At 41.1% G+C, this 26,607-nt stretch overlaps 1 protein-coding gene across 1 annotated transcript; it reads left to right on the forward strand.

Moving 5' to 3' along the window:
• Positions 1-1,299: 1,299 nt before the first annotated feature.
• On the forward strand, positions 1,300-25,940 carry prpf40a (PRP40 pre-mRNA processing factor 40 homolog A). The gene is made up of 27 exons (XM_080785406.1): positions 1,300-1,347; positions 4,747-4,827; positions 4,934-5,077; positions 7,198-7,281; positions 8,401-8,419; positions 8,527-8,546; positions 10,349-10,393; positions 10,489-10,599; positions 10,823-10,943; positions 11,176-11,200; positions 12,903-13,124; positions 14,176-14,281; positions 17,191-17,255; positions 17,352-17,516; positions 18,821-18,929; positions 19,164-19,314; positions 19,726-19,859; positions 20,954-21,068; positions 21,823-21,914; positions 22,471-22,587; positions 22,730-22,867; positions 23,780-23,875; positions 23,965-24,051; positions 24,355-24,451; positions 24,529-24,590; positions 24,720-24,881; positions 25,389-25,940. The coding sequence occupies exons 1-27, from the start codon at positions 1,345-1,347 to the stop codon at positions 25,476-25,478; spliced, it is 2,661 nt and encodes an 886-aa protein (XP_080641532.1). The 5' UTR covers positions 1,300-1,344; the 3' UTR covers positions 25,479-25,940.
• The last annotated feature ends 667 nt before the right edge of the window (positions 25,941-26,607 follow it).

Raw genomic sequence — 26,607 nt, forward strand, 5'->3', positions numbered from 1 at the left:
GATATATTGTATGAAATTTCATCAACGATATCTGCAACTATACAAAATACTTGGAACTGGAAAAAAACGCTATTTTCATGCTCGGACACAGGGAGGGACACACTCATAGCTGTCTATAGTGGTTGCACCACTCAAACACTAAATTAATACTACTCAATAAACTCCCCCTTTGCCTCATACCCTCATCATAATAACTCACAAACACCACCAACTGACCATTATCACCGGTATCATCATAATACCTCACAAACACCACCAACTGACCATTATCACTGGTGTCCACTGCTGGGGAAATGCATTCTGCATTTTGTATTCCCGCAAAACTGTTTGGACAAATCACGATCCAGTAATTCAGTACTTCTGGTTGCTGTGGAATCTGATAGTGGGATTTGCTTTATTTTAGCTGTCATTTCCTCCTTTTCTAAATATGTTGTTCATCACTTCATTATGAACAACATTTCAATTTATATCGATATTTTAATAGTCGTTATCGATTATTTATCGCGGGAGGACGTATCGATATATATCGATATTTCGATATTTCAGCACACCCCTACCTATCTCTAACGGAGATGCCAGCCACCCGTCGAAGAAAACTCATTTTGGCTGCTTTCTTCTTGTCTGTCTGTCTGTCTGTCTCTATGTATGTTTGGGGTACGAACATCTGCAATACTGCTAGATGACCTAAAGTGGCACTGTTGAGCAGCCTAAAAGGGCCTTTCACATGCACTGAGCACTATCATAACTGCAGCCAGCCAGCGGTGTTGTTGAGCAGCCTGCACAGCTCAGTTCACACAGGTGTGATTTTTCTTATTGCTTGGCCCCGTCTTTTATCGCTGCTTGCAGCTATATTTATTTCATTATTATTAATTTGTTATATATTGTTAGTACAGAGTTAGTACTCTGCGAAGAACCAACATGCTTATCTAAGCAGTGATTCTCAACCAGTGGGTCGGGACCCGAAGGGTTATTTCGCGAGACACGAGTTATGCATAGGCCTACACTATTTTTTCTCAAGTTTGTCTCTTTTTTATTTTATTATTATTATTATTATTATTATTATTATTATTATTATTATTATTATTATAGTAGTACTGTAGTAGTGTAGTAGTTTAGATTTTATTATTCGTCAGGTGTCTTCTTGACTAGACTGTCGATATGTGTATGCATTTGTTTGTAGTACCAGTAATCTTTCCGTGTGCAACTGTGCATGTCTGCGTAATCGCGACGCAGAATGACTTGAACGATAGACGACCTTTGAACTTACTGAGGTTCAGTGGAAAATTAACCAATCAGAGTGCACGTTGTTGTAGAGTGGCCAGGCTCATCGGACGCTCTCTCAACATGGTGAGTGCCGATTTTAAACAAAGTATAGATTATTTATATTGAACTGAGTCTCAAATTTGCAATTAAAGATTTTTCCCCCGTTATGTCAACGATTGCCTTTGTCTCTCCCTATGTTTATATTAAACGTGTCGTTGTTTACTAGAAAAATAACGCGTTAGCCCATTGGTGTTAGCACTCGGCTAAAATAGCGGCATACATACATATGTTGGGGCTCAGACTATTTCTTGGTACCAATTTGATACAATATAAGAGTTAATGCCTCTGTCGTCAGTGCCACTAATTAGCTCGGAATAGAAAGTAGACAATTCGCTGAAATAACGTGCTGCTAAGTATCTGCAATGTGACAGAACACGTTAGCTAACGTCTCTGTCCAGGATTTAGCCTGATTCCTTCAAGTGAATGAGTGATTCACCAGCATGTAGCCATTTCCCACTGTAGCTTAAATTCATAACCCCAGTAATTTAACACATTAAATATTACACATATTTGATAACCATGTACATCATGTAGGGGGCTGCGAAGCGGCAGAAGAGTGGGCACCAAAACATTGTGGGCACTGCATGGGCACTAGGGAAATCTGGCCTTTTGATTGATTGAACATTGTATTTCACAGTATGTAGAACGGGTACAAACGAAAGCACAAATCAATATATCTCTGGTCCACACCTTTAAGGCTTTTGTAAAGGTATTAGAGCAATGGAGGGACCAGAGCTAAAATCAATACAAAAACTGCTACTTTACGACGAAACCATGAAAAGCACTAAGACTTATTTACACCAGGGTCCTCTATTTTCAATTCATCAGAAGAACGTCGAAAGAGTGGGCAGGAATACATGTGCCACTGCTTAGTTATAATAAGGTGCATGAAGTTTTAGCTAGGGACGATAAAAAATGAAGTCTACAGTCTAGGGACCATTGATCATGTCCACAGAAAACGTTTTATAATTTTCCAAGCTGGTAATGAAATGCATGCATGCAACATACTTAAAGAAACATTTCACCTTTGGAAGAAACTGCATTCACTTGACTCAATGTTAATAGTATTTGTATTGTAGTAGATAGCAGTAGCACAATTTGAAATTTTGAACCCTATGGCCAGAAAAATAATGAAGTCTGTGTGTTTACTAGGGTTTGACTGGATTGCTGAATTCCTACAATGCCCATAATGCTTTAGTCCACTTCCCCTCCTTGTGGAGAGGGGGAGGCTGCATGGAGGTGTGACTTTGTAGTCCAGGAAGGAAGTGAGACCACATTTTCATGGCGTATCTATTCTAAGTCCGGGCATAGACATGGTAACGCCCCGGCCCCCGCCTGCCTCTGATTGGCCACTGCCCGTCTTGACTGTCCTCCGAGATGCAAGGGTACTCCGTGGTGGGAAATAATCGCTGCACACAAGTACAAGAGAATGGCAACATACGCAACAGTAACTTGTAACTTACAATTTTGTAGAAGAGGCAAACTAATAATGTTTGTGCCGTTTGCTTTGATTGAATAATTTATTGAACACGTAGGCCTATGTACTTGGACTATGATTTGATTTGGCTGTGTTAATACTATTATACTAAAAAGATCAAGGGAAAAGAGACCTTTTTACAGTATAATAATGTTTTTACAAAAATAAAAAGTTACTGTCGCGCGTGCCAAGCTGTCATTCTCTTGTATTATATATTGTATTATTTATTTATTTCCCACCACGGAGTAACCTCGCGTAGCAGACTATCCAGCATGAATCTTCCACCTCGAAGACACCGGATGTGTCGGTAGGCCAATCAGAGGCAGGCGGGGCGTCACCATGTCTATGCTCGGACGTAGAAAAGATATACGCATTTTCATGACATTGGTCATGAAAATGTCATGACTAAAAAATAAACATATTACACACACAAAAACCCCAGGAAAGTGTTTTTTGTGTCCTAAACATCAATACAATAAGCTTGAATGCAAAAGTGGTGTAAAGTACTTAAATTCCTTGTTCATACTTATTTTGTACTTGTTCAGCTATTATTATAGCTTATATTAAATACAGATTTTGTCCGCAACACAAACATTAAATGCCATTGACAATGAAGGGAAAATTTACGTCATAGTGTCCCCACACGTCTCATACTTCGACAATGAAAGGAGAAATTATGTCAAATATGAATGTGTGGCAACAGGCATTCTGAGATAATTCATGATGATGTACAATGATAAGAGCGCCCCTCACTTCACACAGGTGTGATTTTTAATGATCATGTGCCGAAAATAGACAATCTCGCAAGAGTAGTGCCCAGTTTCCCCCCAAAAAGAATTCACCTCAAGTGCCACTGCCTACTGCCCATTCGTGCCTCCTCTTCCAAAGAAATAATGTTACCCAGACTTCTCAGGTATCCAGTACAGTGCCCAACTGCCCACTCTTCATGTATGAAAAATGTTTTCTATTTAGCTGCCATAACGTAAAATGACCTACCAAATACCAATAAAGATCTCGACTGAGACTCCCTACCCAAATTTAAAACGTATCTAAAAGAATGGCTGACCTCAAAATTTCAGTGAGCAATGAGCACAGTTTAAAGGACAACTTTATTTCTTTTCAACCAAGGTTCATGTTTTAGGTTGTTATTAGAGAAAGTAAAAGATGAGTGTCCATTTTCTTTTTCATTTACTGCTTTCTTTCGTTTTAGGGATTTTAGCTCTTTTTGACAGGGGGGCGGGGGCATTCGAGCATGGGGCTAAATATGTATATGTAAAAAAAAATACATATTTAGTCCCATGCTCGAATGCCCCCACCCCCTGTCAAAAACTGCTAAAATCCCTAAAACGAAAGAAAGCAGCAAATGAAAGAAAATTAACTCACCTTTTAGTTTCTCTAATGGCAAGGCAAGGCAATTTTATTTATATAGCACCTTTCATACTCAAGGCAATTCAAAGTGCTTTACAGGATAAAAACAGAGTGCAACAGTGCACTTTAAAATGAATACAGATAATAGATACAATTACATTACATTACAACAGATTTAATAGAAACAACCTATAACAACCTAAAACCTAGACCTGTTGATGCTACTGAGTTTTCAAACAATATGTATTGTATGCATTATATGCATAACATTTTCTGTGTGGACCACATATATTTTTATATATATTTTATTTTTATATTTAGCATAACTTTTGACTGTAGTACAGTAGTATTCAATCAATCCACAATGACGACACAGAAATTCTGTGTTAGCTAACTGTTCATTGGTATTTGTCAAGTTAACCTCGTCCTCTTGGTTATAAACAAACTTTGCCTGTGTAAACTAGTTACTTATAATATAACGTGTTGCAGTTGTCATGTCGTTGATACTTTGGTTACCTCCAACTCCAGTCACTCAGTCATTTTCTAATTCTAATTGCTGATTGGTCTTTGCTTAACAGTCTTCATCAGAGGCAAATAATGGCCCGAGCCAAGCTCCACCATATCCTGGTGTTGCACCCACAGGGATGCCCCCACCCTTCGTAAGTTTCTGTTAAAAATTGTCAACATAGTATTTTAGTTTTGTTCATTAGGGAATTAAATTGTACACTGTTTGTTTGAGTTTATCTTCCTCCTGTGTTTGTCTAGATGGGGCCACCTGGAATTCCGCCTCATTTCCCTCCAATGGGAATGCCACCCATGGGACAGCGGCCTCCCAGCATGACCCCAATACCACCGGGTATAATGCCCCCTGGTATGATGCCACCGATGGGGGCACCTCCAATGGGACAGGTGAGCTTCAGAGTCACTATCTGGATTCATTATTATGTGTGTGTGTGTGTGTGTGTACACATATATATATATATTTATATTAATGCTGGGCCGTTATCGGCGTTAACGTGCTGCGTTAACGCAAGACTCTTATCGCGCGATAAAATAAAAATATCGCCGTTAATCTATTATCAAAGTTGGGTCTGGGAGCTGGGCCTCTGTAACTGCGAGTGTAGCCTTAGCCTACTTCAAATGGAACTAATCTGTCCAAATGGACTAGACTACCCCGCGCTAACCTCCGCGGGGACCCCCCTTATACGCGGACCCCCACACAGACAACCGCGGAGGCGCGGACCCCCACAGAGGTCAGCGCGGGGGTCCGCGATAGTCTGCGTGGGGGTCCGCGCCTCCACGGTAGTCTGTGTGGTCTGTGCGGTAGCATCATGATGCCATCATCCATGCATCACAACCAAAACAAACCCTAGGACTAGCTTTGACGGTTGCCACATTTCTTGACTGAGAGAGAAACAAGCAACCAGGTCTATGAAAATGTTAACAGGCCAAGTCAGAAAATAAGTTTATTATTAGCAACTATAGTGCTAACTGTCAAACATCATTGTCCAATGTTGTTTTAGAGCAGTGGTTCTCAAACATTTTCATCTCAAGGACCACCAATATTTTAAATAAACTTTACAGATAAACAAGTCCAAAGTAGCTTATGACTAGACTTGGCAACACTGTGAACAGTTCCACAAGCTCACAATATGAAATATAAAGTATTAATAGGCTAGTTGTATTGTTAATATCCATAATTAGGCCACCTGGCCTGAGAAACCTGTTCTCAAGTGTGTGTGTGTGTGTGTGTGTGTGTGTGTATATATATATATATATATATATATATATATATATATATATACCACAACTTCTCTCCAGCACCTACACCTGTACATTTTGTGTAACCATTAAGCATATTTAGTGCCAGTAAGAATCAACAAAACAATGTAAATGGCTTTACAAAATTTGAGGCCATTTTAAGCTCTTCCATGCATATTTCAATGTGAGAAGGAAAATGACATAATTAAAGTGTGCTGCCTATAATTTGCCATAAAAGGCTTATTACTGTCATTTTGGATATTATTCCAAATGTCAAAGCCAATTAACTGAATATGCTTATTGGTTAACTATAATATATGTCCCACATAAGGGACATAACTACAAATAAGTAAATTAAGTTGTGAGCTACATCATGTTTACCCACCGCTGGAAATGAATCTGTTCCCTTGGTGGAAAGTTAACAGGCTCCGTTTTCCCTTGAGTGGCTACCCTAGATGCTCTGCGTGTGTACCGGCTACATCAGAGCAGCTCTTCTCGTCAGACAGATTAATGAAAGATTGATGAAAGAACGCATTGACATGTTACTTTTACTTAATAACAATGTGTAGATTAGTCTTCTAACAAGCTCCTTCGTCATGTCAATCAGTCAGTCAGATTACGATACGATTATTATTCACAGAGGCGTTATCCAATGTGAGCTTGTTCAAAAGTTATTTATAACAGCTTGAACAAAATACACATTACAGCAGAGGAACTCTTGTAAGATGTGAAAATCCTTGAAAGATGTGACAAGACAGAGATGAAAACAAACAACCGGACATTTGTTGGAGTATATCTTTTTTGACAACTGTCGAATGTCAGATTTGCGACATGAGTGCATCATGCCCTCATGTGAAGGTGAAGTGACATAGCCATATTTAGATTCCAGAGACAGAAAAAAGAGGAAGAAACATGATGCGGATTCTGAAAAGCATTGCATTTGTTGTGTACCTGAATTCAGGTGAGGGATCAGTTATAACAGCAGTTGCTGAAGAATATGAAGAGCCACATTGCCTGCCAGTGTCACAGGCCAAAAGGTTGTGAACTGATACGGTTTAGAGCTTCACCGCAGCACCGTGGCTTACTCAGTCAAAGCTCTCTCTCACTCCCTCACCCACCCTACCCCCTTCCCACCAGTCAGTCACATACAGCCTTTGCACATGGGTGCAAACACCCCATGTCGCACTGTGTATTAATACCTCTGCATGCACCAAGTGAGATGGAAATGAGTGGGTCGAATGAATTTTTCATGATGCATCTTTTATTAGATGCCGGGCATGATGCCGCCCATGATGCCAGGGATGATGATGCCCCCTCGCATGCCAGCTGGGGCACTGCAGCCAGCGGGACCGGTAACTTGTCTCACTTTTTCCCCCTCCCACATTGCTGCTGTGTTTCACACTCGCCAAGTTAAGCTATTTGCATGCAGCAAACGCTGTAAATGTGTTGGAACACTTCTGATATGTACACATTTAGAGATTGCATATTTAGAACTAGAAAATACGGTTCCTGTAGAAATGCTGTGGGCTCGCTGTATTGGTAGCCAGTATGTATGTAGTAGTAGTAGTATTGCAGTATTAATTGTGTTTAGAGTATTGATCGTTTAAATTATTTTTGGTGTTAAAGGCGCTCTCCAATTTTCAACCTTAGCTTTTAATTGGTCCTCAATGAATAATAATATGGCATAATTTCCATCTACTCACTTGGTCAGGGTTTCCTCTAGACAATTTTTTGGCTGGCCACAAGATTAAAGTTTCAAATTAAATTGGCCATTATATAATAAAATAGAAAATGCGTAGTGATTCTGAACCACGCAACTGATCATTGAACCTTGTTCCATTAGCGCAGCACTTCATTCCACTTTATCACAGATACGATCTGTTCCTCTGTTTATCGTGTCCTATCGCATATAGCTACTCCGTCATGTAGAGGTGTCAGCTGAGCTCACACTGCTGATTCTCACCCAGCATGCTCTGGCCCTCTGATTCCTTTCCTTAAAAACAACCGTGTCAGAACTAACTGAACCCTCCACTGTTGGAAGGCTATGATCACAGGTGACAGTTATGGCGTTAGCACTTATGTCATGTGAAGTTAAATAAAGACCTTTTTTTTTGGGTTGATGAATGCTAATGAAGTTCTGTAGAAGTGTGATTCTGATATATCAAGTCCTTTGACAGCAGCCAGATGCTATTGGAGATGAGTCATCGACTTAACAACTTCTCTTGTTGACTGTAAAGTGTAATATGCTAATTACGGAAACTTTTTCATGTCATTCATTGCAAAGCTGGAATTGATACTATGCTGATTTCAAAGTTATTTATTGCAAAGCTGGAATCGATGGTCTCTGATTTAAGATAAGCTTATGCAATGAAAGTGCGATGGTATATATTTTCAACATAATGTTTTTAAAGTGCTCAGTGACAGGTGGAACTAAATAATTTCTAATTATATTGATGAAATCTTTTCCACAGCCTGGAGTTGAATCTACAGGTAAGACTTTGTATATTAACAAATTATATTCATGGTTATATATTTTGTCATAATCCAGAATTCATTGATTTATCCTGATTTGTGTGTTTTGGTTATTATCTTCACAGCTCCTGTACCAGGAACGGCTGTAAGTATAGTATAAGCCTATTTTCCATTGAAGACATTGCCTTCACACATGATCATTAAGATAAAACACAGTGGACCAACACCAGCAGATGACGTGGCACCCAAAATCATCACAGACAGTGAAAACTCACACTGAGTTAACACAGCCATCTAACAGGAGACTTTAGAGCATGTTGGGCTTCCGTATGTTGACCAGCTTTATAGAGATGCTGATTCCCTTTTTCAACAGGACTGTCAACAGGACAGTGCCAAAACTACTAGTAATTTGTGTACTGACCATGGTATTACTGTGCTTAACTGACCAGCCAACTGGCCTGACGTGAACCCCACAGATAATTGGTTATATTGTCAAGGGGAAGGTATTGGAGAGACACTATAATCAATAATACAAATGTGCCTAGGCTGCTATCAAAGCAAACCTTAACATGCTCATGTAATAATCTAATATGTTGATATATGGATTTTACATAATTTAATTTAATTCATATTTTTTATCCCACGATTTTGTAACCAATTTTTCACCCCTGTGTCAATCATCTAATGTGATCCTGGGCTCTACATATGGTCCCCCATATATGGGGGACAAGGGGAGAGCAACGGACTTGAACTCATGCTTCCTTTATGCCCGACTCCCGAGTGTCCAAGTTGCTCCTTTACACCTGACAGGGGGGAGTTTCCTTGGTTGGACGTATCGTGTGGAGGGAACACGTTATTCAAACCAGTTCCTTTCCCCTCCATCAGGCGCCCCGGCTGGCCAGGGGGAGGCTGGATTTTAGATTTTTATGCGATATGCCATAATCAAGATTAAGACGGGTAGGTACTAGGTTGTAGGTACCCTCACAAAAATCATGCAGTAATCCTGGTCTCTAAACTACCTCCCCCTGGCCAGCCGGGGCGTCTGATGGAGGGGAAAGGAACTGGTTGGAATAACGTGTTCCTTCCACGCGATACGTCCGGCCGGGGAAACTCCCCCCTGTCAACGTGAAAAGAAGCAGCTTGTACTCCTCATGCATAGAAGGAAGCATGAGGTCAGTCCGCTGCCCTCCCCAGGTTGGCGGAGGAAGTGTAGCGCCCAGGATTACATTAGATCAGGGGTTCTCAAACTGTGGTGCGTGCACCTCTTGTGGTGTGCGAACGTCCTCTTGGGGGTGCGTTACATGAAAAGGGTAATGGTGGTTTTATGGTGTTATTTAACACAAACGGCAAGATCCCGTAAAACATGGTTGTAAGACCATGTTTGTCTCTCAGATGTATCATGTATGTCTCTCAGTGCAGTGACATTCTGTGATTATTTGCCATAATCATATTACAAAATGTATCATTTTTGGCCAAATACAACGAGACTGAGCGCTGGGCGTGCGTCAGCCAGATCAGGAGGTAACCGGGGGTTGCACAGCCAAAAAAGTTTGGGGACCGCTGCATTAGCTAATTGACACTGGGTGAAGAAATGGGTTGCAAAATCGTGGGATACAAATTTTAAAAAGAATAAAACAAAATAAGGTTTTACAACTTTCAGTTCATGGCATGCACAATTAATTTAGAATATATGAAAGTTTCGCTTTTGAATTATATTACAGAGTTACGTTGAAAGGAGGTACTTTTAACACTACAATAAACATATTTCTGGTTGGCTCTCAGATCTTGTTTCGACGATTATTCCTTTTGAAACTTGGCATCAAAGAATTTGTGCAGTTTTATAATCATTCAAATATGATGAGAATATAGTGTTCAGCTTGGTACCCTCATTCCCTCTGTTTTGCTTGTTGTGCCTTTAATAATGCTATGTGTTCTTTTGTCTTTCAGAGCACCACAAATGGGTCACCACAGGATGAAGCACCAAAGAAGCTGGTATATGCCCTTTAGATATTGACAATGTTTTTAAAACACTGAATATAATAACTGACTGAGCAACTGATCTTGCCACTTCTTTTCATCCTCCACAGAAGTCTGTGTGGACCGAGCACAAGTCCCTGGATGGGAAGACATACTTTTACAATACTGAGACCAAGCAGTCCACTTGGGAGAAACCAGATGATCTCAAGTCTCCTGCAGAAGTAAAACTATAAAAAAAAACAAAAAACATCACATGCATTTAGTGAATTGTGGCCGCGCACACACACACACACACACACACACACACACACACACACACACACACACACACACACACACACACACACACACACACACACACCCACACACAAGAAACCTTTTTTAGTGTTGATGTGGGAACACATGGCAGTAATGACTGTAACCGTTTTATTTCCTGTGTAACAGCAAATGTTGTCCAAATGCCCCTGGAAGGAGTACAAGTCAGACACAGGAAAACCTTACTATTATAACTCCCAGACTAAGGAGTCCAGATGGACCAAACCCAAAGAATTGGAGGATCTGGAAGGTACTGAGCCAATGACTAATAGCAAGCTTTTGTGTTTTAGCCACAGCAAATGACCATCTTTTACTGATAATATTGTGTATTACCTTAAATTTGGAAGGAGGGGGGGGGGGGGGTTATTGGACAAATAGCGTCTCTTCCAGTACATTTGTTCTGGCTCTTTCCTCATCTGAAATGCGCTTTTAAAATGGAAAGATATTGTTTCTTACCAGCATTCTGCTTTTGTCTCTCCCAGCCATGATCAAAGCAGAGGAAAATGGGTAAGAGCCTCCTGTTTATCTTTACCTACCCGACACAATGTGCTAAATCTAATTTCAGACAGTCATTTAACATAATTTCTCACAAAACATGCATCTTTGAAAAGAGATGAAAGACAATAATTTGTTTTGCTGTCAGCAAAAAAACCTACCTATATTATACAGGTCCATTTCAATGAATTAGAATATTTTGTAAAAGTTCATTTTCTTCCGTAATATAATTCAAAAAGTGAAACTCATATTATTCTCAATTCATTGTGCATAAAGTGAAGTAGTTAAAACCTTTTTTTGTTGTAATCTTGATGATTATGGCTAACAGCTCATGAAAATTAAAAGAAATCCTATCTCAATGAATTAGAATATTTTACGAGACCACTAAAAAATATATTTTTTTAAACGAGAAATTCCGACCATCTGAAAAGTATATTAATGGATGCAGTTAATTCTTGGTCTGGGCTACTTTTGAACAAATCATTTCATAAATTGTGCGTGGCATGGAGGCGATCAGCCAGTGGCACTGTTGAGGTGTTATGGAAGCCCAGGTTTGCTTTGATAACAGCCGTAAATTAATTAATTTGTCTCACACCTTCCTCTTGACAATCCAATCTAGATTCTCTGTGGGGGTCAGGCCAGTTGGCTGGTCAGTTAAGCACAGTAATACCATGGTCAGTACACCAGTTACTAGTAGTTTTGGCACTGTGGGCAGGTGCCAAATCGAGCTGGAAAGGAAAGTTGGCATCTCCATGAAGCTTGTCAACATACTGAAGCACAATGGCCAAAGATGGCTGTGTTGAAACCATCTATTATGATATTTTACAGCACTGTGTGCCTCCGTACATTGACAAGCTTTATGTTGATGCTGATCTTCCTTTTCCAGCAGTGTGTGTTAAGACTCTGGACATGACAAAACACAGTGATGATTTAGGCCATGTTATCTTCTATGGTGTTGATCCACTGACAGTGAGAACTTAACAATGGTTTCAACACAGCCATCTTTTTAGAGTACATTGTGCTTCAGTATTTTGAAAAGCTTCATGGAGATGCTAATTTTCCTTTCCAGCTCGATCTGGCACCTGCCTAGTGCCTACAGAGCCAAAACTACTAGTAACTGGTGTACTGACCATGATATTACTGTGCTTAACTGACCAGCCAAATGGCCTGACCTGAACCCCACAGAGAATCTAGGTTGTATTGTCAAGAGGAAGGTGTGAGGCATAAGACTGAACAATACAAATTAATTTACGGCTGTTATCAAAGCAAACTTGGGCTTCCAGAACATCTCAACAGTGCCACAGGCTGATCACCTCCATGCCACGCCCCATTGATTAAACAATTTGTTCAAAAGTAGCCCAGACCAAGTATTAACTGCATACATTAATATACTTTTAAGATGGTTGACATTTCTTGTTTAAAAAATAATTTTTTACTGGTCTGGAGAAGATAGGATTTTTTGATTTTCATGAGCTGTATGCCATAATTATCAAGATTAAAACAAAAAAAAGTTTCACTTTTTGAATTATATTACAGAAGAAAATGAACTTTTACAAAATTCATTGAGATGGACCTGTAGTTTATATATTTCCACTCGTGGGAGGAGGACTGACCCACTTCATTCGAAGCAGCAACATTTACCGTTATTCCAACTGACGAGGCCGTCATGCCATATGACTGGGCCTGTCACTCATCATTGATCTGATGATTGCAGGGTGACAGAGACTGCGGCTCCCGGCACAATGCCTGTCCCCATCCTGCAAGCAGATCCCACTGTGGCAGTCATGACAACCGCGATGGAGGCCGAGGCCATGGCGCCTGCACCCTCGGAGGAACACCTGTCCCAGGTGGCCATGCATCACGTGCCCGAGGTCAGCGCCACTGATGCGCCGCTTCCCTCTGCGGAGAGCTCTGCTGCCGTCGAAGTCCCAGTCAGGTAATGTCAGATAATGGAGACGAATAGACTGACTGCTGCAATCAGCCACGTGCAAGCCCCGCATCATGGGGTCACGCAGACATAAGAACGCCATAGTGTGTGATGTCAATGTGTTTGCAGAGGTAGAGAGTCCCACCTTATGGTATTTTATTGCCTTGTCTTGCAAGTCTATGAAATGGCATCTTGAGACCTGCACAGTTATGGTTTTTACCAGTGCCGTTTCTTACCCCATCTCTCCCATATATTGTATAATTCTTTCATTTGTTCCATATTTTGACATTGATGGACAATGACAATATAAAGATACTATAGTTCTAAAGATCCTATAACCTCCCTATGCACTGTAAAACCGATGAAATAAATGAATATGGAAACAAATGGAGATATAATTCCCCCATGAATTATTCACCGTCACCTGCATATAGATGTCCACTTATAGGTCCTCAAAAACAGCAGCCAGAATTACATACAATATCCCCTGCACTCGAAGGTCATCTCCTGCATACATTGGAATCTGTTAATCCCAGTGTGTGCAACCTTACATGTGTCCAATGTATTCTATTAAATAATTTAACCACTGAAACCCTCTATACTTATTAAACTTAAGTAGGGTCAGCTAAGGTACTTGGTCCGCACCTTTTACCCCTCTACACCAAATCTTTATTGATCATAGAGCTATTTTTCGGGGAAAGTTCCCCCAGAATAGAGATGCTATGGTTCAAGTGGCTTCATTGAATAATTTTGTGCCTGGCATCTCTCATAGGCAATATCTTGTTTTATTAAACTGTCCTCCCGAAAGTGACCGAAAGTGACCCTTACTATGTCCAGTAAACCTTCCCATAAGGTGGCTGTAGAAAGGCCCTGCAGTACAAGAAAAAAAGTGTACAATTCAATTTTATGTCTGAGCTTATAGGAAGACTAGTGTTTTCCTGACCCATCGCATCATACTGTATCTAAGCTGAAAGTATTTACAAAAATATTTCTGGAGACTAAACCCGTTTACTTCTTCAAATGAAAGCAATATGACCCGTTTTGTTTTCACCTTCCCAAGTACTGAGACTGTCAAGGTAGAGCGTCCAGAGCTTCAGAAGAAGACCTACAAGTGGAACACAAAAGAGGAAGCCAAGCAGGCCTTCAAGGAGCTGCTGAAGGAGAAGGTGCGTCTTCAGCCATGATGTCACATGTGATTACTATAAAGAAAGAGTCAACTAGGTCAAATACAGAGCGGAGTGGAGATGCTGCACTTTGTCTTGTCTATGTGGGCCACACACTGTCAGTGTATGTTAATTGGTATTTAGCAGTGAAACATATAACACTCCGATTGATTAAATCATAGCGGCCAAGCGATTTATAGCAGCGGAGCATGTTTAGCGATGGACCGGATGTTATCCCGGATGTGGATGTAGCAGCTAAATGTAGCAGAGATCAACAACGGGAGGTAAGATTAAATCTACCACGACTAGCGACTGGACCGCGGTGGGCCGTCTAACCAGGGGGGCAGTCAGACAGATATTTTGTGAAGCCACTAAGGAAATTGGGATTTCCTGAAAGTTCATATAATGGCCTGTTGTGGCGCTGTCATTGGGCCCAAAAAACCCCCATAGCCCCATAGAAGTCCATGTATTTGGGCCCAACTTCACCTAGACTGTATTACCTTAATAAACATGGTCATGAATACTTTCTGCTTCCAGTCACTAGTTTAAAGTCTCATTTCTAATGTCATAATATTCTTTTTGGAAAATGATGGTCCTATTAATTTAAAAAATGACCATAAAGTCGCGTATGTTCTGAGGGGCGTGGCTACCGTTACAGTCTATGATCGGGATTCCCCACCCACTCGAGTCAAAATAAAAACCAACTAACCTCGTTGTTTGGGCCAGCCAATGGCCAGCTGGGCCAAAACTGATCTAGAAAGATGGCGATTTACAATTCAAGGACTGACAGGAACATTTTCGTTGACGTCCCACTGTTACGCAACATTCCTAGGCTGTGGAGCGATGCGATCGGTTGTTATAACAATAATCTTCGTCTTTTGGATAAAACTTCGTGCTGGGTGTTACTAATGGAAGGACGGTGAACTTCGTCCTGGACGATTGGGGTGTTAACTGACATTCTTGAAACGACTGATTTGACCTTTTTCAAATTTTCATTCATTTAACACTAATAAAACCGTAGCCTTCGTCTTTTGAGGGTTTATATTCATGCTCGTATGCAACATATCGTATGCCTTTCAGTTGCTATGTGATGGATAAAACTGGAAATACAGAAGTGAGATGGCCACCTCCAGTTGTTTACTTTTTTTCAAACACTTTTTATTAGGGATGAGCAATTCATTGGCAAATGCAATATTGGTATCAAATCAATATAAAAAGAATATATCGGTAATAATATAGCAGCTATTTATTATAATTACGTTGAAAAAACGTGTTTTTAAATAGAATACTAAATTCTGCTGTTAATGTTTGGATATGGGCCAACATTTCAATAACATCCCTAGTTTTGGAATAAAGAGGCATTGCTTTTTTAAATTCAGTATTTATAAGCCTTTTTCAGAATGAAATTATTTTCTGGGAAAATCTGGGAAAATTCTTTTCCCAGATTCCGTTTTTAAAATATACGAAGAAGGAACGCAATTGGCTAGCTCGGTTTAATCAATTGAATATATATATATATATATATTAATTTATTTAATTGTGCCAATTTAGTTTTGTTGTTTGAACATGGTTATTTGCATTTTTACTTTTTGAATGAAGCTTAGCTGCATCCTGAATAAAAAATGCTGCACACTGGATTTACTTAGGTAATTTTCTGGTTGTATGGGCATTTTTGTTTTGGAAATGTAAGGCCCTTCTACTAATTAAAACTTATGTAGGTGTTAAATCTCCAGCTTTTACAAGACCACAAAGCCAGATCCTCATATTGTCAATAGCTATGTTTATTGCTGTGTGTTGATGTGGGTTCTAGTTTGTAAATCTTTCCTGTTGGGAAATGCTTTCAAAGTATAGCTCAAAGGACTAACCCTTAAATATAGTTTGAACGGTTTATTTTCAATTTCTAGCATGGGTGCACCTTTAACGCCATGGCAATTCAGCCACCTATGTGGCCATTCCTGATGCTGACTGTCTACCAGGGCAGCCTTTGTGTTTCGATCTGTATCTAATCCCCGTTTCTCCTCATGAGCCCCCAGGGAGGTTTTAGCTACAATTATTAAGCCTCACCTCCTGTTGCCGTGGACTGTGTTTGTGCGTTTGGTGGCTCAGCGCCTTCCCACCACCCAATGCTGCTATATTTAGTTCATTTTAATTTGGTGCACAAAGCTCTCCTCTGAGATTGCTTGCCATTTCCCTGCAAGATCTTAATGACTCTGTCTTTATGATTAGCGTTATTGGATCAAAGGCATAGGGCGCTGCTTGGGATTACGACTGTGAGACAGAGCGGCACGCCTCGCTGACTTAGAATAACTGTGACAACTGACAAGGCAGATGCATGCGGTGGAAATCGGTTCATAATGGATGATGGATTCTCTGTGGGAGTAGGCATGAGGCTGAAAGAACACTTACATAAGTACTAGCTTCCATCTGTTTGAATTATTGGCACTCCAACACACGCCTCTTAAACTGTTAATCTATTAGTAATTAAGAGAATGCGTCAACCGTAAATTTTTCTGTTTGAAGCCAAAGCAGTTCAACTCCAACTGGGGCTAACCTGACACATGCTTAATTTAGTATTTTTTTTAAGATTCTTTTTTTTGCCTTTTTGCCTATATTGATAGATTATAGTACGGAAACGGGGGGACACGCAGAAATGGTTGTCGGGACTTGAACCTGTGACGGTTACCAGCCTAGGTGCACAGACACACTTTCTTTGTGTGTCACATGCTTCATGTACAGTACACTACATGACCACGTTTCAATCCCAGTCCCCTTTGTTCCGCAGCTATAATGGGGTTGTTCCGTTTTATGTATTCATGCAATATATATGTAAATGTACCTGTGTTCAGCGTAATGGCACAGTCCCGCTCTTGAGGTTCAACACAAACTCAAGTTGTGTTGTCTTTGGATTGCAGGGCGTGTCATCCAACGCCTCGTGGGAGCAGGCTATGAAAATGATCATCAACGACCCTCGCTACAGGTACCCTCTCCACCTGAAGTCAATCCACCTTCTTTATGATGGGTACTATGAACCTGTGTCTAACTGACATCTTATTATTTCCCTTTCCCAATTAAGTGCCCTGCCCAAACTGAGTGAGAAGAAGCAGGCGTTCAACGCTTACAAGGTCCAGACAGAGAAAGAGGAGAAGGAGGAGGCTAGGATTAAATACAAAGAGTCTAAAGAGACGTACCAGAGGTTCTTGGAGAATCACGAGAAGATGACCTCTACCACCCGATACAAGTAAGCGCAGCAGTGCAGTCTCACACTCCCATGTATCTATTATTTCTCATTTCCAGTGTCATTGATTTTCTGTTTGCTGAATTGTCGATGTGATTATGCAAATTGAAATGAAAGGTCACTAGTGGTGTGCCCTGCTTTGCACATCATCACGCACCTACAGTACTATTATTGTAACCCCTATAGAATACATTGACTGCGGTTGTGGGAATCGGTTTCCATTCCATTCGTCCATTTGGAAGGTGACAAGTAATTTGGTGAATCAGCAGATGTTAGTCCTGGAGGCTGCAGCTCAAACTATCAGACAATCAGATCTATACTATCAACTATCAATCAGATCTATAGATCTATGGAATCTGACTTCCCCTTTCTCACTAGTCTCCATTAACCCATTAAGACCTGAGGACGCACGTGTCTGTGTCACCGTATAGCTTTTAACCACTTTAACCATTATTTTAAACTTTATTTGTTGAAAAAATAGCAGATCTACAAGCTCATAGCGCAGCACCGAGTCCCGCACTACGAGCTTGTAGATCGGCTTTTAACTCAAATCTGCTTTTAACTCAAATCTTTGCGTCGAGAGGTCCCTCAGAGGAGGGTCAGTGGCCAAATACATATGATTTTTTGGGTCCTTGACATGAAATAGTTTGAGCACCACACTGACATAGAAACATAGGCTTTTCAGAAAACCGTCGTGATTTAGAAGATATTTTGTAGAATCAGGTCTTAAAGGGTTCAAATGGATATGTTATTAGTTGCTTTTAATTTTAATTTTCTCTTTTTCTTCCCCTTATGAATATACATTTTACAGAATAATGTAGAGCGATTAGGTTGTCTTATTTTCGAATTAAAATGATGTGTTTTGATCTTTCTGACTAATGTTTACATTCAGCAGACTAGCACATTCTGGTCAGTTGTTTGGGTGTGAAAGTGACAAACCCTCCCAAAGCCGGAGGGCGCTCGCCAATCGAATTGCGACCTTGACAACGGGCCAGTTCAAGAGCATGGCTGGCACCAGAATTGTTGCGTTAACTGGATCTATATTCTGGGAAGGCACACACTGGGCAGCTGGAGAGTGACAGCAGGGCTGTCTGACTCTGTGTTTGAGTCTCCAGTCATCCGCTGCTTTCTCAGTGTCTTTGGTCAATTTGTATTTGTATTCGAGACCTTTAATCCAAACTGTCTAAACTTTTACCATCGTTTTGGTGGAAGAATCCATGCAGTTGGTGTATCATGGTTTAGTGTTGAAATGCTGCCCCCATGTGGATGCATGTGTCATTGTGGCCGTTTCTCTTTGTGCCAAACAGGAAAGCAGAACAGATGTTCAGTGAGATGGAGGTGTGGAGCTGCGTCCCTGAGAGAGACAGACTGGAGATCTATGAAGATGTCTTGTTCTACCTGGCAAAGAAAGAGAAGGTCTGACCTTGTACACACACAGACACACACACACACACACACACACACAAAAAAACGGCCAAATGCATATGTTTTAATTACATTTAACGCCTAATATTTCTTCAATTTCTACAATAAATCTACAAAACCAACATTGAGGTGCCCCCATTGTATTTGTGCCCATTCAACCTGTCTGCCATTGGTTAAATCCTAATCTTTTCTTCTGCTCTCCTATGCTCAAATATGGTGCTTCAGGAACAAGCCAAGCAGCTCAGGAAGAGGAACTGGGAAGCCCTTAAAAACATTCTGGACAACATGGCCAATGTCACCTACCGCACCACCTGGTCTGAGGCTCAGCAATACTTACTGGACAACCCCACATTCGCTGAAGATGAGGAGCTGCAGAGTAAGCGAGCAAACGCATACACATTTGTTCACATACCACTGATTAACAACCACCATTCATTACTATTAATTCATCTTCACATTTAAGTTGCATGTTCATGCTCTTTAATGTTCGTTTTTCTTTCTTAACGTACACACTAGCTGAGTTATTTGTGGAAAACGATGAATGGTTAACTGTGAAGAATTTCTTAACGGCGATGAACTATTAACATCCCTACTATGTACCGACAGACATGGACAAGGAGGACGCTCTCATATGTTTATTAACATCCCTACTATGTACCGACAGACATGGACAAGGAGGACGCTCTCATATGTTTATTAACTATTAACATCCCTACTATGTACCGACAGACATGGACAAGGAGGACGCTCTCATATGTTTATTAACATCCCTACTATGTACCGACAGACATGGACAAGGAGGACGCTCTCATATGTTTTGAGGAGCACATCCGAGCTCTGGAGAAGGAAGAGGAGGATGAGAAGCAGAAGACTCTGTTGAGGGAGAGAAGACGACAACGCAAGAACAGAGAGTGTTTCCAGGTGAGGGCACTATCAAACAATGTCGGCTATAGAAAGGTTCCCGACACTTCACATTTACTCATTACACAACTTACTAGAGAAATATAATGGGTATCTTCCATCTGATAAAGCTGGTCAGAATGTCAGTTTAATATTTCAGTTTGCCTAATAAATATACCTTTTTGGTGGTCATATATATATTATTTTTTTTTATAATCTGGTGACCCCCCAGGTTGAGAACCCCTGTGATAGGCTATAAGAATGAATGACTTAATCAAACCAAATCACCTAGATATTTAATGAAGATGTATTTGCACATAAAGTCCTTTCAAAATATCAATATAAATGCTATTTGCTTTCATCATTGTATTTTCTCTGGTTCTTCGTGGCAGTAAACTTATGCTGCAAAGTCAAACATGAAGTCAAATCTGTATCCAGAGTTTCTCTGCAACTTGAGATGCACAGTGTGGCCTTCTCCTGAAGGCTGTTTTTAAGCAGTTCTGAAAAGAGAAGCCTCTGGCAGTACGCAGCCAGTGTGGCCCACTTGGGACACAGCTCTCTGTTGTATCACGGCTTTCAGCTGTCGAGAGTTAAGCCTCTGTAGCCACAGAGAGCCCTCGTCATTGAGATGGTGTCTTGCCTTACATGTAGACCACATCGGGTAATTGTAGGTATTGTCCTGAATCAGATTTTTAGACCGATGTACTGTCAGAAGGTGTTTTATACATAAGCATATATAGACATAGATCCATAGTATGTGTAAAATAGTCCTCCTCTTCTCCCACTCCTTCCTGCTCTCTTATCAAGCTCTTTCTTTCCTCTCCCTCACTGTCTCTCTTTCTCCCTCCCTCTGGTCTGACGGCACAATCAGTTGCCTAAGAAAGCTGACATCAACCATTGCCTAACAACAGTGTCCATATTTTGGCATATCTGCTAGTGCTGTAACATCAGGCATGTTCCTATTTGGGCATAATCCACCTGCCCCACAACTTGAATTTAGATGAGATATTACGCACACAAAAACGTTATCAGAAAATGGGGATTTCCAGTGTAAATGGATAGATAAAGCCTGTATAATATACCTGTGTAAATATAATTTTGTTTTAACCCAACAGAAATTCCTGGATGAGCTCCATGATCATGGTCAGCTCCACTCCATGTCTGCCTGGATGGAGATGTACCCGACTGTGAGCTCTGACATCCGCTTCGCCAACATGCTGGGCCAGCCGGGTAGGACTGTATGCATGGCACACGTGGACCACATGTCTGCAACACCACATTAAGAGCACACACACACACACACACACACACACACACACACACGTGCTTCATAGCAGCACGTGGACTTGACTGTCTAGAGTCTAGATCACTGGTTCCCAAACACCGGGTCGGGATACCCATTTGTGTGTCGCGGACCCATTTTTATGGGTCCCTTAATTTTTTGGTTTCCTACATTTTGTTTTTAATTTTCCAAACATTTACAAAAAACATTCCCCAAAAAGCTAAATCTTTCATGAATTGAAAACAAAACATTTTCAGCAATTTCAGGGAGAAATAAAAGAAAAATCTAAGTTCCATAAATTAGAAAAGAAGTAGTAGAAAAGAAGTAGTGAAAGTAGCCGATCTACAAGCTTATAACGCAGGCGAAGCGATGCGTTGTGAGCTTGTTGATGTGCTATTTTCACTAGTTTGGGTCCCTCTCTTTTTTGGGTCTTGAACTGAAAAGTTTGGGAAATGCTGGACTAGACCCACACATACGCGCACGCCGCACAAACACAACATCTTCCATGAGTTCAGAATGGCTGTATACATTGAAATAAAGACATTCCAGAATATAAAACTACAGAGTTTCAATGTTCCTTCAGTGTTCTTTTGGGACTGAAGCTTCAAATTAATTTCCACATTTGACTTTTCTTAATTTTTCCTGGCTGTTTTGGGCCAAGATTACGTCATCAAATGCTCATTCCTGAAGTCTGTTCTACAGGCTCCACCCCTCTGGACCTTTTTAAATTTTATGTGGAGGACTTGAAGGCCCGCTACCACGACGAGAAGAGGATCATCAAAGACATCCTTAAGGTGCGTTCTTGCTTTATGTTTCAGCCAAAACACGTTCTCATGTAACGAGCTAACGTTGATATAAATCTATTTTTAGCAACACAATCCTTTATTAACACATTCAGTCCGTGGGACGTGTACAAATCCTACCGCTTTTTTTTATCTATCAAACAAAAACTAAATATTCAGATTTCCTTTCTTTTTTTGGGGGTTGGTCTCTCCTTCTACACCATACTCCTTGCTGTTTTGCGCATGCGCACTGCCGTTCACTTGTTTACGGTTCAGAAAGAATGCCTCGTATCTCTTAATCTATGGAGCTCTCCATGGTTTTGATGGGCATACTTCTGTCTTCATTTTTGACTTCAACAAGCCTCTCATTTGGAATATTAACGCTTCTAGAGAGACTTTATTTGTGACATCGTGAGGTAAAGACGGAACCTTATGCCTCCCGCTTTTTGTACGGAATGGAAGGGGGGGCTTTCATAGTAAAAGCTGCCATACCTCCCCGGCACCCCCATGGTGTTAATGGTCTTGTGCTTTACACTCATTACCTTTCTCTCTCTGTTACCACTCTCAGGATAAAGGCTACTTGGTTGAAGTCAACACTGGCTTTGAAGACTTCGGGTCAGTCATCAGCTCAGATAGGAGAGCCACCACGCTGGATGCAGGCAACATCAAGCTGGCCTTCAACAGTGTAAGACATCCTGTCCTCTGTACCTGCCATCTCTGTAACAGTTACATATTATCCTACATGAACAAACCATTTCCTCACAAGCTTACCGTCTACAGACACAGACTCAACTCTAGGTCTCATGTTTCCTTGTTATTCTGTGCAGCTGCTGGAAAAAGCTGAAGCCAGAGAGAGGGAGCGAGAGAAGGAGGAGGCCAGGAAGATGAAACGGAAAGAGGCAGCGTTCAAGAGCATGCTAAAGCAGGCCACGCCACCCCTGGAGCCAGAGACCGCATGGGAGGGAGTACGTCCTTATCTGCATTTTAGTCGCATGCTTTCACAAGCATGACGCCCCTCAAAAACACGTTTATTTTTGAGGGGTGCTAGCCCCTCCTATATACAGCTTTTGTCCCCACAAGATGTCCGCAACACAAACATTAAATGCCATTGACAATGATGGGAGAATTTACGTCATCTTGTCCCCATATGTCTCATATTTGCCATCGACAATGAAAGGAGAAATTAGGTAAAATGTCTGCCAAATATGACGTACATTTGTGGCAACAGGCATTCTGATTGGCCAGTATGAGATGATGATGTACGATGATAAGAGTGCCCCTAACTTCACACGGGTGTGATTTTAAATGGTATTTTTAGTTGTGAGGTTGTAAACATGTAGAAGAAGGAGGGAGACCTGCACACTGCCACTGGTTCAAGAGTTTTTTATTTAATGTCAAAGTGCAACGTTTCGGTCTTGCGACCTTCCTCAGGCATCCTGATGCCTTAGGAATTGTGCTGCTGTTATCTACTACAAAATAGAAATGCTATTAACTGAGTGACTGCAGTTTCTTCTAGCGGTGAAATGTCCCTTTAAAGCAAACATACAAAGTCTATACTTTGGGCTGCCACATGACATGTCTGAAAGCCAGACGTTGGAGGTGATAGCGCCTCTTAAAATAGTATTGCAAAAAAAACAACGTGATTATAAGGTTCTCATTGGCATCCCTCAGTCTCGAGAGACTATGGAGTCGCGCTCTGGATGGAGTCGCGCTCTGGATAGGGGTTCTTCGGCTTTTGGTGCAGCGTTCAGTGTGTCTGAGTAGACCAATGCGGGATTCGCACTCCCTTCCGCACTTCACACAGGGAAAATAATCGAATAATTGAACAATAGGTGCAGCCCTACCACTGATTGATTGGCTTTGTTTTGGCCTTCTAGGTCAGAGAAAGATTCCTGAAAGAATCTGCCTTTGAAGACGTGACTCTGGAATCGGAGAGGAAAAGGATATTTAAAGATTTCATGCACGTCTTGGAGGTAAACCTCATTACATAACCTCAACAGGTGACCACTGTAATTCAGGTATACTATCCGTTTTGTTTTACTGACATGTTTTCCATCAACAGCATGAATGCCAGCATCACCATTCCAAAACAAAAAAGCACTCCAAGAAGTCAAAGAAACATCACAGGAAGCGATCCCGCTCTCGATCGGTTAGTGATCCTCATAAAGCGCTTAGATCACTGGTTCCTAAACACAGGGTTGGGACCCACTTGTGGGTCACAGACACATTTTATGGGTCCCTCTATCTTTTGTTTCCTACATTTTGTTTTGAATTACTATTATATACTGTGTACGTACATGCATGCATACATACATACATGCGCTGCGTTGTTAATACAGCACAAATTAAAGTATTGTGTTGTATGTTTTTATTTAACCATGTTTTGATGACAATGGAACAAAATGGGGAAAGGACAAGGTTGACCATTTGCGTTACAACTGTGTGTGAACAGGGCTCAGAATCTGAGGATGATGAGTACCACAAGAAGAAGGGGGGGAGGAGGTCCCAGTCTAAGTCCCCATCTGAGCGCTCTTCTAGCGGAGAGTCTGGTGAGTATCTTTCCCAGCCGTTTTTCAGAATAACATAAAAGGCCAGTCACTGATGTTCCTCATTCCGTTACAACTAGAGAGAAGCTATAAGAAATCCAAGAAGCACAAGAAGAAGACAAAGAAGAGACGCCATAAGTCTGTAAGTGCACCGAAGAGCCCTAAAAGACGTACAATGTCCTTTGTCTTTTTCCACTGAAACATTTTTTGGGAGGCTGTGTGAGCCTTTCGTTTGTATATCTGCTCTGATGCCGACCTTTACACCCCCAAGGGCTCTCCCGAGTCAGACGGAGACAAGAAAGGACAAGGACGAGAGCGGGATGGAAAGCGAGAAAAGGACCAGGAGAAAGATAAAGAGAATGACCGGTCCCGAGGGAAAGCACACACAGAATCCAGACAGAAGTCACCTAAAAGGAAAGCTGCCAAAGAAGAGGTTGGTGTTTGCTTTCTGGTGTCTGAACTCAGTTTCTAAAGTTTAAAAAAAGTAGGATAACATCCAATGCTTTCATTTATGAAAAAACTAATGCAGCACATTTAGTTGATATTCTTGTTATCTGGGTGGTAGTTGGAGAGGCAAATACTTTACTAATGCAGCACATTTAGTTGATATTCTTGTTATCTGGGTGGGAGTTGGGGAGGCAAAAACTTTTAAACCTGGGACTGTAGCACCATGTTTGTCTGCCTTACTGGCTGCTTTGACAGGTAATCATTTGTAACAGTGAAAGGTTAACCATCATTTATGCCATTTATCCTGGTGTCCCTGTTTTGGGCAAATGTTCAGAATTCTTAAAGATAAAAAATAGATCTACACAATGTGAGGCATTGTGAGCTTTTAGATTCTACTTTTGCCATTTGTCATCTGGTGAAGTATATAGGGCTGAAGTTGTTAGATCTGTTGCAAAAGGCTGATTATTCCGTGCTGTGTCATGTGACCGAGCAGGGTGGCTGGGATACGTCGGGCAGCGAGCTGAGTGAAGGGGAACTGGAGAAGAGGAGAAGAACTCTGCTGGAACAATTGGACGCACCGTGATCATGTGTCCCTCTCTCCGACCATCCAATTGGACGCACCGTGATCATGTGTCCCTCTCTCCGACCATCCAATTGGACGCACCGTGATCATGTGTCCCTCTCTCTGACCATCCTCGTCATCCTTGTATCTACAACTTCTTAACAACATGCATTCCCTCCCATGCTCATCTGACTGTACTGCACATACTGGTGATGGGCTCCCATGCTCATCTGACTGTACTGCACATACTGGTGATGGGCTGCACAGGAGAACACCTGCTTCCATGTTCAGTATGATAGGGAAAGGTGCTATGCTGAAATCACACCTTTGATTTTAATGATATCAGCATGGGTTAATGTTCGGTGACATGTCTGACAGCCCTTTTTGTTGCCTTTACTATGCTTTAGATCCATTTTAGTCCATTCTAGTTGTACATGTTTTCCTTTGCCAACCGTTTTGATATTGAATTAAAAGCATATCCTAGTATAGAGTTTTGAATTTACTCAATTTAGAAGTACTTTCTAGGGAAAATTTGCCTCGCATAGCAATACTATTATTACTTGCGCAAGCAGAGCGCGCAAGTAATCATTTCGCTTGGTCTCTTCGAAGTGAAGCCAAGTTTTCTTCAACCGTAAGTCTGTGCCTGGTTTGCTGGGACCAGTTACAACATTACGTCATCCTTGAGAGAGTACATGGTGTGTATATGACGTAATGTTACAAGTTACAAGTTACAACATTACGTCATATACACACCATGTACTCTCTCAAGGATGACGTAATGTTGTAACTGGTCCCAGCAAACCAGGCACAGACTTACGGTTGAAAAAAACTTGGCTTCACTTTTTGGAACCAAGTAACCACAGTATACTGCTAATCAAATTACAACTACATACTCTGTATGTAGTTGTAATGTGATTTGTAATTTGTAAATCTGTGCCTGGTCTGCTGGGAACAGACTACACAGATGACCATATCTCTTACGTCATCACTGAGAGCTAGTCATACATATACACACCATGTACTCTGGTCCCAGTTCTCAACGATGACGTAATGTTGTAACTGGTCCCAGCAAACCAGGCACAGACTTACGGTTGAAAAAAACTTGGCTTCACTTTTTGGAACCAAGTAACCACGGTATACTGCTAATCAA

The sequence above is a fragment of the Protomyctophum bolini genome (assembly GCF_963924005.1).
Source record: "Protomyctophum bolini genome assembly, chromosome: 16".
Taxonomy (NCBI): Eukaryota; Metazoa; Chordata; class Actinopteri; order Myctophiformes; family Myctophidae; genus Protomyctophum; species Protomyctophum bolini.

Excerpts from the sequence above, each read along its gene's own strand:
- prpf40a (XM_080785406.1), top strand. Across the intron at positions 22,868-23,779 it reads CAGAGACCGCATGGGAGGGA|GTCAGAGAAAGATTCCTGAA; the intron begins GTACGTCCTTAT and ends TTGGCCTTCTAG. Across the intron at positions 24,591-24,719 it reads AGAAGAGACGCCATAAGTCT|GGCTCTCCCGAGTCAGACGG; the intron begins GTAAGTGCACCG and ends TACACCCCCAAG.